Raw genomic sequence first — 17866 nt, forward strand, 5'->3', positions numbered from 1 at the left:
GAGGTAATCAACAGTGAACTGTGATTGCTTGTGTAGCACCCTGTTGTTGTTTGCTGCTTTGTAATTGACAGGCTGCTGTTGGGGACATAGAGCCTAGCTACTATCGGTGACATAATGAACAGGAGACTGTGATTGCTAAGTATTTTATTGATTGCTGCTGAAATGGATGCTGGACTGTTTGTTTATATGAAGAGTGTTCGTGACGTGAACATAAATTACGCTATCTTCACCCACACAACTAATTTTAAAATATAGTCTTTTCTAAAAGTCAATGTACGCTTTTCTTGAAAGAATCCACATCAGTAGCTCACTTTGTTGAAAAACTGTGTTTAAACAAAACACTGCGCCTTGTTGTTACGCCACCAAAAGATGTCAGTGAATTTTAGCAGCAAGCAGCAAGCAGCAGCAGGCTGCTATTTAACAATAGCGCCCGCTGTTTTGGTTACAACCCCGTCTCCTCTGGTTAGTTGCGCAGGTTGAAGTTCTCTTCCAGGTTACATACGAACCTGCCGTGCAATGATTTTGTACTAGTCTGTGGTGATTTTGCAGACGTGAAATGGGGATAAGTTAAGCAACCGCATCAGTTACTAGTAACTACAAATACAACGCACAGATAAAAATCTGGTGTATGGTGAGCTGCTTGTGGCAAGAGGGTAAGAGGCCAAAGTGCCCGCTGATTCGCTTAGGCCTATGTATTTCATGTACACTATAACACAAAGTTAACAGGGGTCTGACAACAATGTGTGTGACAACACATTAAAGTTTTCCAGGAATGCGAGGAATTAGGAAGTTAAAGCTTCTAAATCAATACATAACTTGTTGAACCAAATATCATGCTCAAACCTTTTCTTATATATAATAATTTACGTTTCGTCAAACAGTTATAAAACAACATTTACTTAACTAATCCTTGCAACCAGTATATACCGTGTTAAGTTCGGACAGACTGTTAATGGGTCTAGTGCAGAAGTGCATGACCCAATGACATCACAGTTTGGGTAGCAGAGGCCTAATGTATAAATGCATCACGCAGTTGTGCACTTCTGCACTAGACCCCTTTTTTATTGCTAAATGTGTTCCAGTAAATATTGTACTTTGAAAGGATTCAAACAAACCCTTACCTTTCCACAGGTCTTGCATCTCCTAAAAGTTTTTTTTGCATCCCTGAAACTGGGTGTGCGACTGCCCTTGGTCGTGAAACCCTGTTGTAAATGTTTCAAATTTATTTGAAATAAGTTATGTCATGGCACTGTTTTCCTACTTCGAAATAAATTGTTTTTTTCGGATTTGTTGGTTTTTAGCATTACATGGAAACAAGGGTGAGAAAGACCTAGTGTTCCATTTTTATTATTTGAATACCAATAAAATCAGCAATTTTTACTAAAAGTTTACAATAAATAACTTTCTTATTTATTTTTTGCTCATTGTCAAGTAGAAATGTAACCACTTTTGAAAAGTTCTATAGAATTTTCAATATCAAATACAAAACTATTCAAAATCAAAACTAGCACTGTTAAAAGTTGAGCGAAATTTTAATTCATTTTGTTATTTTTTCCCACATCTGCAAAGCTTGATCAAATGGCTACCAAAAAGCATATTACGCAAGTTACACAACTTCTTTGAAATAATTTATACTTTTGTAAAGACAATGCATATAAATGATATTTGTTGTTTGTTATAGGATATAGCCTGCTGATGTATTTTACTTTGTAACTATATTTACCAGACCAGCAGGCAGTGGAAAGTTTAACTTGGACTGTAATTAATCCCATTTGAGCTGCTGTAAAAACTTTCCATATATCTTTGAGCAACAATTAAAAGTCATGAGTGGTGGTCCAACAGTTCAAATTACAGACTCCATGGACACTGTGAATGAAGTTAATGATGAAAACGTAGAAGACATTGTTGATCCATGGACTGTCCAGTCCAGCAATGCAAAAGGAGTTGATTATGATAAACTGATTAGTGAGTTTTCTGACTAACTATGTTTCAGGATGTGTGTGTGTTTTCTTCATGTAAATATCATCCATATAATTAAAAGTTTTCTACCTAGCTATTCACAGGCCTAGTTTAATTTTAGGCCATAATTTTGCAAATTGGTTTAAAACATATTTCATCATATTTAGTTTAGCTGCAAGATAAGTTAATATATCGTACCTATTTTTTATGCAGAGCGGTTCGGAAGTAGTAAAATAGATGAAAGTTTGCTAAACCGATTTGAAAAGATAGCAGCTAGTCGGGGTCAAAAAGTTCATCCCTTCATTAAAAGAGGACTCTTTTTTTCTCATAGGTAGGTATTTTTTGTTAGGAATTATAAAATGTATTTTTAGTGTGATTTTAAGCTTATCGATCACTATCATTTTATGCAGAGATCTAGATCACATTCTTTCATTGCATGAACAGGGAAAACATTTTTACTTGTACACGGGTCGTGGACCATCTTCTGCTGCCATGCATATGGGTCACTTGATACCGTTTATGACTACCAGGTAATTTTTTCTTTCTGCAACCAATTTAATTCACGTACTTTTAAGTTATAAATGTTTGAGCTGTTCATTTATATTGTTTAGGCATATTTAACACTTTATACAGATAAATGAAAACAATAACATCTATATTGCAGGTACCTTCAGAAATTATTCGATGTTCCAGTTGTCATTCAGCTGACCGATGATGAGAAATTTTTGTGGAAAGACCTCCAACTTGAAGAGTGTTTTGGACTATCGAGGGAGAACACAAAAGACATAATTGCTTGTGGATTTGATCCAGAGAAAACTTTTATTTTTTCGGACCTGAGTTATATTGGGTAACTATTGTGATATATGTATAGTTTCTATGTTCACTGAGACCATGTTGATAATTGCAAAATCATTCCACAATCATGGATAACTTTTTATACACTTACTATATTTCATCAGGTCTTGCAAGGAATTTTACTGGAACATGAAAAGAATTGAAAAATTAGTTACTTTTAATCAAGTCAAAGGAATATTTGGTTTTGGAGACAGTGATTGTATAGGTATGTGATGTATGTCAATTGGTAACATGTGTTTATAAGCAAGCTTTCAAGTTCATTTTTGTAAAATCGGCTGTAGCTAAGTAAAGCAATGTCTTTACCCAAACGTTCTATAATAGAACGTATAATAGAATAGAACTTCTATATTTATTATTTACTTTAAAATTTATTAATATTTCGTATTATGTGTTCCTTAATCATTTGCATCTTTTTCTCATGCGCAATTTCTTCATTTAACACTAACAACATTTTCAGGTAAAATAAGCTTTCCAGCAATCCAGGCTGCACCGTCATTTTCTTCAAGTTTCCCACATATATTCAATGGGAGGACTGATATTCCTTGTTTGATTCCATGTGCAATAGATCAGGTTATAAGTTTATTCAATACATGCAGGATAATTAAGCTTCACAATTTTAGCAATTGAATTTGTTTTAATTGAATTCTGTTTCCAATACTTACCCAATTGTCAAAATTGTTATTAAAATTATCACCAAATTTTTTGATGCTACATTTTGTGTAGCGAAATTGTTACAAGTTTGTCAGATAATGTCAGCTCATTATATTAATTGCATTTAAAACAACTACATATGTCCTTTTCATGGTTGCTCTCTTTCTGTTTTTCAGGATCCTTACTTTCGTATGACTAGAGATGTTGCTCCTCGTTTACACCTTTCCAAACCTGCACTTATGCACTCAGTATTTTTCCCTGCACTACAAGGAGCGCAAACTAAGATGAGTGCCAGTGATCCTACATCATCAGTTTTTCTAACAGATACTTTGGCACAAATCAAAAAAAAAGTAATGAATCCACTTTCGTTATAAAATGATGAATCTTAATTATCTTCAAACTGTGAAGAATTCTTACAATTTGAACGTGATATTTTGTATGTTTTTTTACACTTTATGTATGTTCAGATAAATAAGTATGCATTTTCTGGTGGCCGTGATACTATAGAAGAACATCGGAAATACGGAGGTGATTGTGAGGTAGATGTATCATTTCAGTATCTTCAATTTTTTCTTGATGACGATGATGAGTTGGAACAGATAAGAAAGGTGAGAAGTAACACTTATGCTATTGCTTAGATAGTTTTGTTTTTTACAATTTATCTTGTTCTATCTTAATTGTGTTTCATTAATGATTTGTCCAAATTTTGAGGTACAAGAGTAAGAATAATTAATGTTTTACTTTAGAACCATAGAGTTGCTTTGAGTTAAACCAGAAAGTTTGAGCGAGGTGATATTGAGGAGATTATACAGTATATATATATATTCCTGTAATTAGTGTTGTACATCATGGGAAGTTTTTTTCTGAAACTAAAATTTAAAATCCTTTCTAAAACAGAATTAAATCCAAAAATTTCAAGTCGTCAATGAAATGTTGAAATGCACCGTAAGCCAGTAAAGTGCTTCATTATTTTTCCTGCATGTACGACATTGTTAAATCGCCAATCACTAGTACGGAAAACAATGAAACTTACTGCTTGCCAAAGCATGCCGGTTTCTAGGATTTGTAGAGAGACTAAGACTTTCCTCTTTCGAAATGTGTAAATGCTTTTCATTTAGTTACATCAACAAGCGACTAAATGGAACATTTACAAGCCCAACTCCTGCCATCAAATCAAAACTAGGTAGCAAGCATTGTTACACCATCCACTAAGTCTAACAAAGCTTTTGTTATGTCATACACACCAGTCTTATTGAACATTCACTATTCAAAAACAAATCAATCTGTAATGCAACGTTGCCAACAAGAATTACCACATTATCTATCACAGAGCTCCTACAGTCATCTTTCTACTTCGTTGTTTTTTTTTTTGAAGCAAAAAATGACAAAGTCACCTCGTCATCCTGTTCTTGTGCGCTGGCGACCACTTTAGGAACCACTGATCTAAATTAATTAATTTCAGTTTGGCATACTGTTTATTTCCAGGATTATTCAAGCGGGGCTCTTCTGACTGGTGAGTTGAAACAAAAATTGATAAAAATATTGCAAGAACTGGTTGGTCATCATCAAGCCGAAAGAGCCAAGGTCAGAAACAAGTTGTAAAAAGAGCTAGAACATGACATCTATAGTATTTACAATTGCCCAATCGCTGTTATTTGTTACAACTTTTGCAGGTGACTGAAGAAGTAATTAATTATTTCTGGAGGACTGATAAGTATGCTTGTAGTGAAAAATATCCTCCACTTCCGAAAGGGTCTGATAAGAAGAAAAAGAAAAAAGGGACGCCTAAGACGAAAGAAGCAACAGATGAAATAGGAAATTTGAAAGTTACCAGGGAAACTACGTGACATGACAGTCTTGTTTTTAAACCTTTATCAGAAGGTTATGTCTTATAATGGAAAGGGTTTGTGTTTTGGTACATAGGTTTATCGCTGCACTATTTATTGTGAAGCCCAGGGCCAAGTCGCTTATTTAGCTTGTAAAATAAACAATAATACAATAAGAGGTCGTGGGCACAACGGCAAACGCATTGTGTTGTGTTTATGATCCAAAACATCTTGGTTAATAACAAAATAATAAACTGAAATAAACAGTGAATTTGTGCAACCACTAGTTTTGTGTCATTTGCAATCATTCCACTAATTAAAAAATATTCTATAACTTCTGGGATGTCAGGAATCTAGCTGCAGCAAAAAAGAACAGCAGTGAAAGTGTCATTGACATATTGATAACGTAATGGCTAATGCTTGTTCCAATATCTAGCCAGGATCCATAATCCTTCACCTGAAAAGGATTAAGATCATTGAGGAAATCTAGTAACGAGTAACGTAATCGTTCTGTAAAATCCCGTACCATGAAGAAGAAATGCATTCCCATTACATCACTGATTATAATCACAAAGCAGCAGAGCTGGTTGAGGTTGGTTTTTGTTACCACGGAAATACCACAGTAAGCGCAGGCAACAAGTAAGTATGGCAGCAGTACCTAGAACCAAACAACCTTGAACATTTTTGAATTAAATGAAATTAAAATCGATGTAATTACAAACTTACCTTGTAGGCCAGCAGTGATCCCATTATAAATGGTTGAAACACAGTGATAAATGGCAAAACTACTTGAACATCGAAACTGTTAATGCTTGCTATATTTCCTACACCAAAGAATGAGAGTACAAGGAAAAAGACCAAGATAAAACTTCTCCGTAGTGTGTGAAATGACATTTTAAAATCCTGCTCCGAGCCTGAAAGCAAAAACATGAGTGAAATGCATCACAGTAGTCAAAGCTTTACTGTCTGAACTAATTAATAAAAATGTCAATAGGCCAATCATTTTAATCCATGTTACTGTTAAACGATATCTCACCGATTGAAGTTTTTTCGACAAAGTCCATTGCAGCCAAAGGCCTTTCAACGTGAGCTATTTCGTATTCAAGTTTTAACCAAATGCAGAGAAGAATACAAAACACGACACAAAATACAGCATCATAAGACAAGCTAATTAATATGTACGAAGCACACTGACAAGTGTAGATGCTCAAAATTCTGTTTATAATGTTAGTTGACGTAGTCAGTGGTAAAACCCAGCCTAATAGTAATATACTCCAGCTTGTGATGTGAATAGGAGTTATGACGTAACCATAGTTAGAAGATAGATATGATGTTGTCGAGGCAACTACACCAGACAAAAGAGGTAGAATATATAGAAGATTATATTGGGATCTTACTTGCAGCCAGCTTTGTCCATAATAGGCAGATGTCGATCCTAATAAGCCCCCTAACACCACCAGGAATGGGTTGGGCGACCTACCAACCACGGGTAACAAGGGAAATGCGCACAAAATAATGCTTACCGATGCCCAAAAGCGTTTTGTTTGGGAGGAAATATTATAATGTGCCACAAACGCAACAACCAATAAAATCACAATGAGAAGTACAAACCGATAAAAGAAAGATAAAATCAAGCTCCAGATTCCTCCAAGACCAATTGTGCAATGAAAAAGAAGTTTTTTACGAAGTGAAGCGTTTAATGTCAAAACGTTCAAACATACCTGCCATGTATGATAATGCTTTAATATAAAGTGCCATATAAATAAAGGCAGGAGGAAGTAGATAAAGTGAAATGCAGTGAAGTCCAGTAAATATGTGGTTGTTGCAACTATGGCACCAAGTATCATAAATACTATAACAAGGCGCTTCTGTGTATTGTCATTGGCCAACGGCTTCAATTTTTTAACTTGATCCACAATTAAATCATCTTGCTGAAGCATAATCAACAAACACACAAAAATCCATCCCACGAAACTAAGCAGAACGGACAAATAAAGGTATGTTCGGTGATAAGTGTGGTAGTACTGCAATCCTTCTAAAGCTAGATCGATCAAGTCATAACTCAACAGTATTGCTTTTTCATAATCTCCCTGTCTAATTAGCTCTGAAATTTTTCTTTCTCTGTCAACAACGCCGCTCAGAGAAAGCTTCTTAAATGGTACCATTGATACAGACTTCTCTTTGGTAAGCTTCATTTTTATGGAAAATTGTTCAGCAATTTGTTTCGCATTTTGCAACATCGATTCTGCAATCAAGTTTCTGTTAGATGAGATGTAAGCACTTGGCAGGGATCCAACAGAATTCACTGGAATAGGGATGCCAACCAGGACTGCCATTAAAGGAGCAATGTCGGCTTGATTAACATCTTGTCGATATTCAGGGGTTAAACCCCACATTCTAATCAAAAACAAATATAGGAGAAAAATATATTTCAAATTTTCGGCAAACTTTATTTTCGAAAGTACAATGAAAAATTTCCATCATTCGAAGTAGGCTACCTTGTTTGTTCAATGGCTTCATTATCAAGATTTTTTGGTACAGTGAGGTGTTTTCCTGCTCCAGCTCCCCAAACAACAAGGGGGGTGAGCGTTTCTGATGGTAAACCAGCCCCATGTGAACCTGAACAATGCAATCCTTTTATGTTATCGATCAGTGATATTATTGCTAAATCAAAAAGTGTGCATGATTGTATAGATGTAGTATACTATTGAAATTCTGATCTATCTTATGCAGTATATAGTTTTTGACTTCAAATTAAGATCTAGCAAAAACAAACTATGAGTACATTGAGAGCTCTTTAAGTCAGGTTCAATTAACTCAAAAAGGTCATTAAAATACATGTAAATAACTGTCCCTGAAACCTCTAAGACCCTTAAAATAAAAATATCACTTAATTGAAGTGTTTTTGACTTCTAGGCCTTTTGCACATAAAAAGCTTCAAAGTTTTTTTTTGCTACAATGGTGTTAACAAGATGTCAGCGCAATGCACAGCCTATTTTAACGGATACTTTCTACTAAATTAAAAAAGTTGAAATAACTGAAACTTTCGACTGCTCAAAGTAATTTAATAGGTACCATTAACTTTGAGTTTGTGAATTTCCACGCAATTTAGAAATACCTGATAGTATGAAATAACAAAGTATTAACTTCATTATGAAATATGATTGTGAATATGTTATAAATGTGTAAACACAATATAACATAAAATATTTTCTGCTTTATGTTACCCCAGTCAGTCATTCCATGGTCAGATGTGAAAACATATGCTGTTTTCTGATCATCAGAATAAAATTTGTCAATCAACATCACCGTCTGCTGGATTCCCTCATCTACTTTTCTGATGTTAGATAAATACTCCCTGTGTTTGCAAAATTGTACTTGCCAATGTTCCACATTAACTGTATGTACTAAGCAATAAGTATAAATGCAGCCATGCGTACCTTAGAGTGTATATGGTTTACTTAGGTTTATTTTTTGCCATGTACAATGATACAAGATCAAAGATTTAATGCATACTGCAAATTTTTACTTTGACATTGGTTTATGACTATGTCCATTTGTGTCCAAGCCCAAAAGATGGAGAAAGAAAATAATCTTGTCTTGCTTCAGTAACTTGTTTAATGTCATATTAGTCTCTGTGTTTCGCAACATAGCTTTGAAATGATCAAAAGACCAGTCATCTAGAATTGAAGAATCACTTCCAGCAAATGATTCAATGCTGCCATCATAGCAATGAACATGCACATGTGATCCTGAAGAACCTAAATATTGTGTTACATAATCTTTTGTGAATTGGACATTGTGATATAAACAAGAGGTACACACATAGAGTTCTTCTGTAACACACCTTTTGCAAACATAGGGAGGATGTCTGGACTACCAAAAGCCCAAGTATTCCTGCTTCTGTTAAATACACTGTCAAACTCCACAAGATTTTCCTTCCAACCTAGAAATTGGAAAATAAGTTACTCACACAAAATAAAAATTTCTGAGCTGACTGATGTTGATTTACAAAAGCAGAAACCAATGTGGCAACAAACCTTTCATAATAGCACTGACATCTTCATAAAACCCAGCAATCAAAGCAATATGACCTGGCCTTGATTCTGTTGGAACTCTTGTATGACTGACACCCCATGTTCCATTGTTTATCATTATGTTTCTTAAACAAGTGTTTATACAGTAAAAGTGTGAATTTATAGAATAACTCAAAACATAACACTAAAATAGACAAGCAAATCATAAAAACAGATGTTAACTAAACATTAGCTTTTTTCCTTTAAATAATAAAACTAGATGATACCTGGTATCTAACTTCTTTAATTACCTTACCTCAAAAATGGACTTCTAGTTTTACCATGTTCATCTAGTTCAAAAAATTTGTCAGCTCGAAGTCCATCAGCAACAAATAGCACCAAACGTTTAGCAGGAGTTTGTGCAGTGGGATAAACAATTTTCATACCGTGCACGAGTGGTGATGTAAAATATATGTCAAATATCGACATAAAAAATATTGTATGGACCAGAATATTCAACACAATAAAAACAAAATAATTCATGGCAAACAATATTAGGGTCTTTGAGCCCCCGTAAATGACCTAATTACTATTTTAATTTAAACAAGCAATCTGGAAGGTCCAAAATTTGTTCTTCAAAGATACAAGCCTCAACATTCTCAGCCACTAGTGTTTTCACACCAGTAGATGACGTACACATTGTAATCTTGACTGTAAAACTGTGAATATTAAAACCAAGCAAAAAATAAAAAGTGTCCACTTTTCAATTAAAAATTGGACACTTTCGGTAAAATGTGTAAGAGTTTGCGTGGTATTTGCAGCACGTCACATAAACTAATTTTGTTTTTCATTTCAAGTAAAGCTTTCAAATAAATACAGATTGAATTTTTACACGTGCCGCAGATACTAAGCAAACCCTTACACATGATTCACTGACCTAGTCATTATATCGAAAAAGTCTAATGTGTCAAACCACTGTAAAATAAACACCAGACAACATATTTTCAAAATTTTCTTTATTACGTAGCCTAAATGAAATCATATGCTACTCAACTGAGTGAAATCTTTACAATCCAATGCCCAGAACCCTTGTAATTTAAAAAAAAACAAAGTGGACAGACAACTTCCATTGTTAAGTATATATAGTTTAAAAAAAAATCTTGCCACAACTCGGAAAGGGTTTATTGTAGGGTTAGTTCGGATATCAATAATTTTTACTATCCGGATAACGGATATATCCGTATATTTGGAATTTATCTAACCGGTTAGATAACTGCTAAGTGAAACAATCGATTTCACGAGGTTTGCATGAAAAATGGATTGTAAAATCATTACACAGTTTTATTGCAGATCTACGCACACGCGCAGTACGAGCGAATACGAGAAAAATCACGCAAATTTAATGTTCACTGCTTCTGCAACGCCCTCCTTATAAAGCACAATGCATCATTCAATCATTCATTATGCTTTCTTTGTGACGTGATACTAAATTTCACTCGTGCATTTTACGAGTACCGTAGTTGAAAGTATAAGACAGGGGTGGACAAACTGCGGCTCTCCGGCATGTTTTTTGTGGCTCTTCTAGTCGAATCGTAAAATTTCAAAGAAATTGTATAGGCTACCAAGACTACCGTTTATGAACGTTTCTCTCTTTTTCTTTTCCTTATTTAGGCCAGCATTCATGACAAGTTGTTAATTATTCAAATTTAATGATATTTTTCGATTGAGGAATGCAGAATGCAGATATGGAAAAATTAAACGATATAACTATTTATGACGTCATAAGTTCTTATGACTTGGCTCGTCAGTAAAAATTTAACAACCAAAGCGGCTCTCGGGTTCAAAAAGGTTGCCCACCCCTGGTATAAGACAATAGAAGTGTGAAAAAAGGTTTAATTGCGCTCAGCGGGAGTCAGCCTCTACGTAACAAAGAATGTTCAAACTTATTAAAAAGTGTAAAACGCATTAGCAACGATACTCTTTTAACCGGTTAACCGGCAGATTTATATCCGGATATCAGATAGAAAAAAACCCTGCGGTTAACCGGTTAACCGCTATCCGGATAATCCAACCCTAGTTTATTGACCATAACCAAAGTACCAAATCAATTTAAATAAGGCTGCCACAAGCCTATTTCACCAGAAAAACCATGTGTTCAAAGCTAGGTTATTAAAGTTTCTTGTTAACATAACTTCAATGTTATAACGTAGTAAGCTAAATCAATCTTCTACCTGAAATCTTGCCACCCCCAAAAAATGGTGGCCGTAACACGGAGCAGATATATTGGTAATGTTAGGTACAGAATGGGGGTACCAAATGGTGCCATATGTCATTGATATACCGATTAGGGGGGATTACCGAGAAGAGGGATTCTCACTAAGGACCAGTCATAGACATTAATTTATACAAAGTGACTATTTCATGTATGTAGGTCGCGCAACTTGTTGTTAAAGATAGGCAGTTAGGTTAGGAGACTGGGTATTCAAAAAGTTGATTTTAGCTGGTTAAGGTTTTATTAGAGTTAGATTTAGATTAGAAGGTAGCTTTAGATTAGGTTCAAATTACTATGTTATAAAATTTGAGTTAGGTTAACAAGAAACTGAAAAAAGCTTTAAAAACATGGTTTTTCCGGTGAAACAGTGGTAGCCAAAATTATATGCCGTATCATAAAGAGAAAACAAAGCCACATGGTCACTACTCAGTTTGTGTGCACTTACTTTATTTATAGTTATTGTATTATATTTGAAGTATTTACATTTATAGTCTACTTATTATATTTATAGTCTACTTTTTATATTTATAGTAGTAACACATAAACAAACCCTTTGCTGGAAAGTTCATGCTATAATAATCAATGTCAACAAATGCCAACGTCAGCATTAATATATGAGGTTTATCTTCTAGTTGCGGGTAGTTTTAAACTATGCCCCCATTTGGTACATCAGCTGCATACTATTGTAGCATTCACCACCTTGTCCACTAGATAGTGACAGTGCATAACACTATTTGCCAAAAAAATCATTGTTTTTTTTATTTTATTCACAGTTTGCTTTCCAAGTCAGTCGTCTTTAAGACAAGGAGGCACACAGACACTCTTTTTTTAGATGTTTCCCCATCAATTTGGCACATGTTATTTGCCATTAAGATAATATCAAGTTAACCGCAGTCGTGGATCAGGAACAGCTCAACAACATATATATATATAGTGTAATGTTATTCGATGCGCTATACTATGCGCCCATTTGGTACTTCAGTTATTTTTATGCTACAGGAGCAGGAATGTTTAAAAGAAATAAATATATGCCTACTATTAATGCTGATATTTCATTGATGTTATGCAAAATGCATCAGTTGCTGTTTCAGTAACGTATACCCCCATATGGTACATCTGCTATTTCCATGCTCGAACTGTTTAAAAGTAATAGGTTATATACAGTTTAATTTAATGTCTTTGTCTGGTTGTTAGTGAGGATTCCCGTTCTCGGTAATTCTCTCCCCCCAATCGGTACATCTATGACGTAGGTCCCCAATTCGTACACACCATTCTGTACGTAACGTTACCAATCCTACTCACTCGGGAAGGGTGTTTTAAGTTAGGTCTCCCATAGCCTATAATTCTCTGTAAGCTAGTTTCATTTTGTAATTAAGTTACCTACTTACTTCTATTTTGGTTGATCCCGTATAGGTGTATGTTGTATTGGAATTTTATTACTTTGTATTTTTCTGTTTAAAACAACCAAAATCATTAGTTTCCAATCCTGTCTAGTCTACTCGTTATGGTTTACCTCTGTTATTTGCTACTTTAATCTTGCTCAACAAACATCTTTTCGTTGCAGGGACATTCCCTCGAGTAAAATTATTATAGACATCGTGTATATGAATACTATCGTTATAATATTGAGGCATCATAAACCTCCAGTACTTAGTACAGATTTAAACAAATTTATATTTTTCAAACAGGATACAGTAACAAAAAAATCGATACAATCATACAGGAAAACTAGCAAACTGAAATAACCTTCATACAGGAATTTGTTAACCCGGTTTTTTCTGTGGCGGTTAATGCCACACAGTCGTGCTAGTTTGGGCACTTCCCTTTAAAAACTCCGAACCCCTAATTGCCTAAATTCGGGTATAGGCTTCTTATATAAACGCGTGTGTCTGTTCAGAGCTTCAATCAGTTTATGTTGTTCAGCTTGGTTTACTTTGCTTCGGTTCAAGGTTTATCAACATTTTTCATTTTGCTTGCAACTTCGGTTTACTTGCAGTGCTAGTCGAGAAGAGCAAGGAACTGTTATTGAAGCCAGATCATCTCGGAGTCATGAAGGAGCTATTTCTTTCTCTCTCTCTTGGGCCCATAAGCGATGCCCGTTAAGTGTCTTCCAAGTCGCTATTCAGTTTGTACCCTCCGCTTTTCGGTGCGTATCCAAAGGATGCCTCCTAACAGTTATATCCGTCGTAGATAAAAGAGGTCCTCTTCTTCAAAATTGTAAAAAAAAAACAGTTTCAAGCTTGTCGGCCTACAGGTTCAAAATCACATTCAAACCATTTTCTCTTTTACCTTCGAACGGGTGGTGAAAAGGTTCTACCAAAATATATATTTATATTGTTATATATCTCTAGTAGAAATGTATCATTAATGCCAGCATTAACATGAAAACAACATTCCGATTGCGCTGTAAAATTGCAGCAGGGAACTTAGGCTTACAAGCTGAAATTTTGATAATGCACGAAGCAGCATGTCCATAAGTTTCCCTTGTTTGTGTTTTCCTGTAGTAAGCTAATTAAGTTATATATAGATAGTTCAGTTAAGTAATGTACTATGATTTGAAGTTGAGCAATCATAATTATAAATTAGATCTGTGTTTTCATCTCGGTAAAGCTAGACCTGTAGTCTATTACTGTGATGATACCCGCGGGCAAGGAATTTTGGGCTTTCTTCCTTCCAGTGTCAGAGATAAATTTCAGATTGCCAGACTACAGTAATTTGGACAAGACCAAAATCAATTCTTGATGTAATGCGTTCGAAACTTTTTGAAGTCAGAGAATAAATTTCCATGTACTGTATAGGCAACCACAATGTTGCTCATAAGTCATAATCCACAATGTTTCCGAAATTCGATTAATTCCACTAAATTTATTCGAAAAACTTGATTAGAAAACATTGGGGCGGGAACTGCAATTTTAATTTGTTAATTTTACTCATTTAATAGTTGCTTTTAGTTTCAATCCATTCTTTAAAAATATTTGCTTTCGATCGCCTTTATTTGATGTTCGATTTTGTGTGGTTTTTCGTCTCTACAGCCTCTTTTCCTGTTGCTTTTTTGGTGACGGGACTTGGTTGAAACTAAAGGATAAAAATAAACTTAAATAGTGAAAAAAGCCGTAAAACCTTGCCATCAATGATTGCTAGGTTACTTTGCTTAGCTTAATTAGTTAGATTAGCTTAGTTATAGTCTAAATATAGCCTATAGGACGATAGGATACATGTTCTATTCTCGTGATCAAAACTTGTCACAAAATAACGTAAGTTGTCAAAAATAACAGCAGTTTACATGATAAAAAGCATAAGGTGTTTTTTGCTTACGGAAGTACAGCAAGTTTACATATACGGATAATGTGCGAAATTTCCTGAGTGGTAAGAAAACGTGAAATTGCGATTAAGGTCACTTACGTTTGAAGTGAAAATCTTGATCAGTTCTACTTATATATGACTTATTCATACTGTAGTACAAACGACAATAAACATTATCTCAAAATGTAATTAACGCATTTTTAACGTAACTCCCTCTGTTCAATGTCAGAATGACACCGCAATCTTATTGGTGACTGACGTATCGAATCTCGACTTGAGCTCGTTTCCTCGCTACAAAACATGTAGACATTACCTTTTGAAACCCGATCCTGTTGCCTTGTTCGTAAGTACTTCTTAATCGGGAAAATCTACGTTTTTGCTGACGCAACAATCGTCAATGAAGCGTGTCAGTACGAGTAATAGAGCGCCAAGCCATCGTCGGTTAAACTCCAAGAGGTTTTTAAAGAGTGTGTTTGCACAAAAAGAGAGAAACCACGATGACGTCAAAAGAGCTAGGAAAAAACGCGTGACGTAAATCAAGAAAAGTGGTAGCTTTGTGTGCCAATAGCGTCAACAAGGTTTAACAGTCTTTTCAAGAACAGAATGAACAAAAGAGACGGAGGGTTTGCGTTTTGGAGAATCGCCTACTCGATCAATGAATGTTTATATCAATGGAAGAATACACACCTTTCTCCATTTGATAACTAAATACACCTTTCGGTGGAATGTTGAAAGTTTTAAACACAAATAAAGACAAGTAAGCTTGAATACTAAAATAACTTGAGATATCTGGAAAGAATTAAATTGTAATAGATATGTATCATTGGTCAAGTCACTATCACTTATTCTCCGGTTTTCTGATTTGCATAAATAGTTGAAGTGACTTGACTCAAGCCCATAAAAAGGCCACGAAAAATTATTAAGGTTTTGCATAATATCATCCTTTACCTTGTACAAACAATGAAATGCCAAACTAGATACATCATTATGAAACTTTAAGCAAAAAATGTCTATGTAAAACCGCCAACTTACACAAAAGGAATGTATGTTATTTCATGTAGTGTTTGCTTTATTGTTTGTGGATGATTTAAAACGCGTTTCGGTATCGGTTAATTTTCCCAGCGCTTTTATTAGCAATTTCCTATTAATGATCACTGCTGCTGTAGTGCAGTATTAAGTTCCGATCCAGTATTGGGTTAAAAACTAGAAAATACGTAACGTTACTTAATACTTCTATCACTGCCAAACTTGGCATAAGCTTTTGCAAATAGGTTTTGTATCCCTATAGGCTATAAAAACGACAGCTGTTACTTGAAATAAAACTTTCGTTTGAGCTAAAGAAATTTTTATGCTACGGGCGACTCCCATAAAATATGTATGACATCTTACCCGACAAAGCTGGGAGTTTCACGGCAAGCTACACCAGGTCCTTTCTCGTTCGTCGAAGTGCTTCCGCCAGCAAAATAGCTAAACTCGTCGGTTTCCGTGTCAAGTGAGTTTGAAAAGTTGCCCGCCAACGTCTCGTAAATAACAAAAAATCCCTTGTTTATAAGTGATGATTTATTCCAGCGGTTTTGTTGGAAGGGTTTTTGCCTGGATATTCTAAGATGATGCAATCGAATGGCACAAATAGATCATCGTTGCTTTGGCGGCTCAACGTTTCAGTTCAACCGCCAAGTTAATGTCTTCTTGACGATATGGGCACGATTGATGTACGTGTTGTTGTGCACGTGGTATAAACCAAGTAGACTTACTGCCAAGCAAAGCCCACTATCGGGAAGTATATCGCTTATTGAGGAAGTTGGTTGTGAATTTGCTGGAATTCTTTTTGGCAAACGATACTGGCCATGACATTCGAAATTACTTTTAGTTGGCTAACTGGGTACGTGCTGATGTCGTGTTATATGAAGGTGTTTCCGTTGTTTGTAGGGCACAAATTTTTCCAATTTCTATGCAATAACCTCTACCACAATGCAAATAGGTGGGATTTAGTTTGACATTGGTTTCCGACGCGGGACCTTTTGTAACACTTTTTGATTTCAAGAGATTGTTGGACAAGTGTTACGTTGTTGAAGTGATAAATATAAGCAGTTTAGTTGATAGCTGTTATGGCAAAACTGTATTTCAGATCAAATTATGGACTGGCTAAGACAAGCGAAATTGCTGCGTGTTTTTTTTTAAACTATGGCCTTATATGGCTTACATACTTGGTTGTTTTCTTGTTTCTTAAGGTTTTGCAATTTTTCAGGGGATCATAATGTGTACAGAAACATATTACGTTGTTTTGTGGTTCTTTATACAAATCCAAGTTTCCTTGTTTGTGTCTTGTGAAAGTCAGGCACACGTCAATGCCAATGGTCGACCCTTGCGAACTGAATTCATCCTTTTCCGCGAACTTATTACCTTAGAGGAGAACCTCTATTGGCCACGACCTGTCCGCTTACATGGGTTATTGCTCAAAAGTTCAAATGTTGACATTAGATGTTTTTTGGAACACAGTGACCAACATACTTAGCTTTACACCGTTCTTTCTAACTTTTATGATGGGGTCTTGAGCGAAATACACGTAAACTCCTATAAGCTGCGCTAGGATTATTGAATTGAGCAAACAGCAATCTGTTCTGTAAGCAAAAATCTTTTTGACGCTTACCGCTTTTGTTGACCTATTGGCATGACATAATAAACGCTTGTGACGTCAGCTAAACGTATATACTCTTGCTATTTTTATAACATTTCGCTGGAAACAGTTGTCAAACTTCGCATTTAGAGTTTAATACAGCATATGACGTTCTGCACTCGTGATATTTACGTGTATGAACTTGATGGGAGAACGTAACGATAGAAAAGGGGTTTTCTGGGTATCAAAGTTCTGTGGCGAACTCACGTTTCTAGCACTTCAAGAACTGTCAGTTAGCAACCGTTATGTTTTCATTTCTTGTGTTTATTGGGTTGGACTAACCTTAACTGGTTTTGAGCACATGCAA

General features: G+C 35.2%; 2 protein-coding genes across 2 annotated transcripts; one reads left to right on the forward strand and one right to left on the reverse strand.

Moving 5' to 3' along the window:
- The first annotated feature begins 1672 nt into the window (after nt 1-1672).
- On the forward strand, nt 1673-5571 carry LOC143461585 (tryptophan--tRNA ligase, cytoplasmic-like). Its single transcript, XM_076959350.1, has 10 exons — nt 1673-1965; nt 2173-2290; nt 2370-2489; nt 2624-2806; nt 2919-3019; nt 3272-3384; nt 3642-3815; nt 3933-4073; nt 4951-5049; nt 5139-5571. The coding sequence occupies exons 1-10, from the start codon at nt 1824-1826 to the stop codon at nt 5310-5312; spliced, it is 1365 nt and encodes a 454-aa protein (XP_076815465.1). The 5' UTR covers nt 1673-1823; the 3' UTR covers nt 5313-5571.
- Nucleotides 5472-10506, reverse strand: LOC143461584 (GPI ethanolamine phosphate transferase 1-like). The gene is made up of 10 exons (XM_076959349.1): nt 9624-10506; nt 9332-9453; nt 9139-9237; nt 8821-9052; nt 8519-8649; nt 7790-7910; nt 6328-7688; nt 6018-6205; nt 5818-5949; nt 5472-5748 (listed from the first exon to the last, which is right to left on the reverse strand). The coding sequence occupies exons 1-10, from the start codon at nt 9848-9850 to the stop codon at nt 5620-5622; spliced, it is 2742 nt and encodes a 913-aa protein (XP_076815464.1). The 5' UTR covers nt 9851-10506; the 3' UTR covers nt 5472-5619.
- Between the last annotated feature and the right edge of the window lie 7360 nt (nt 10507-17866).

The sequence above is a fragment of the Clavelina lepadiformis genome, chromosome 6, assembly GCF_947623445.1.
Source record: "Clavelina lepadiformis chromosome 6, kaClaLepa1.1, whole genome shotgun sequence".
In the NCBI taxonomy this organism is placed as follows: Eukaryota; Metazoa; Chordata; class Ascidiacea; order Aplousobranchia; family Clavelinidae; genus Clavelina; species Clavelina lepadiformis.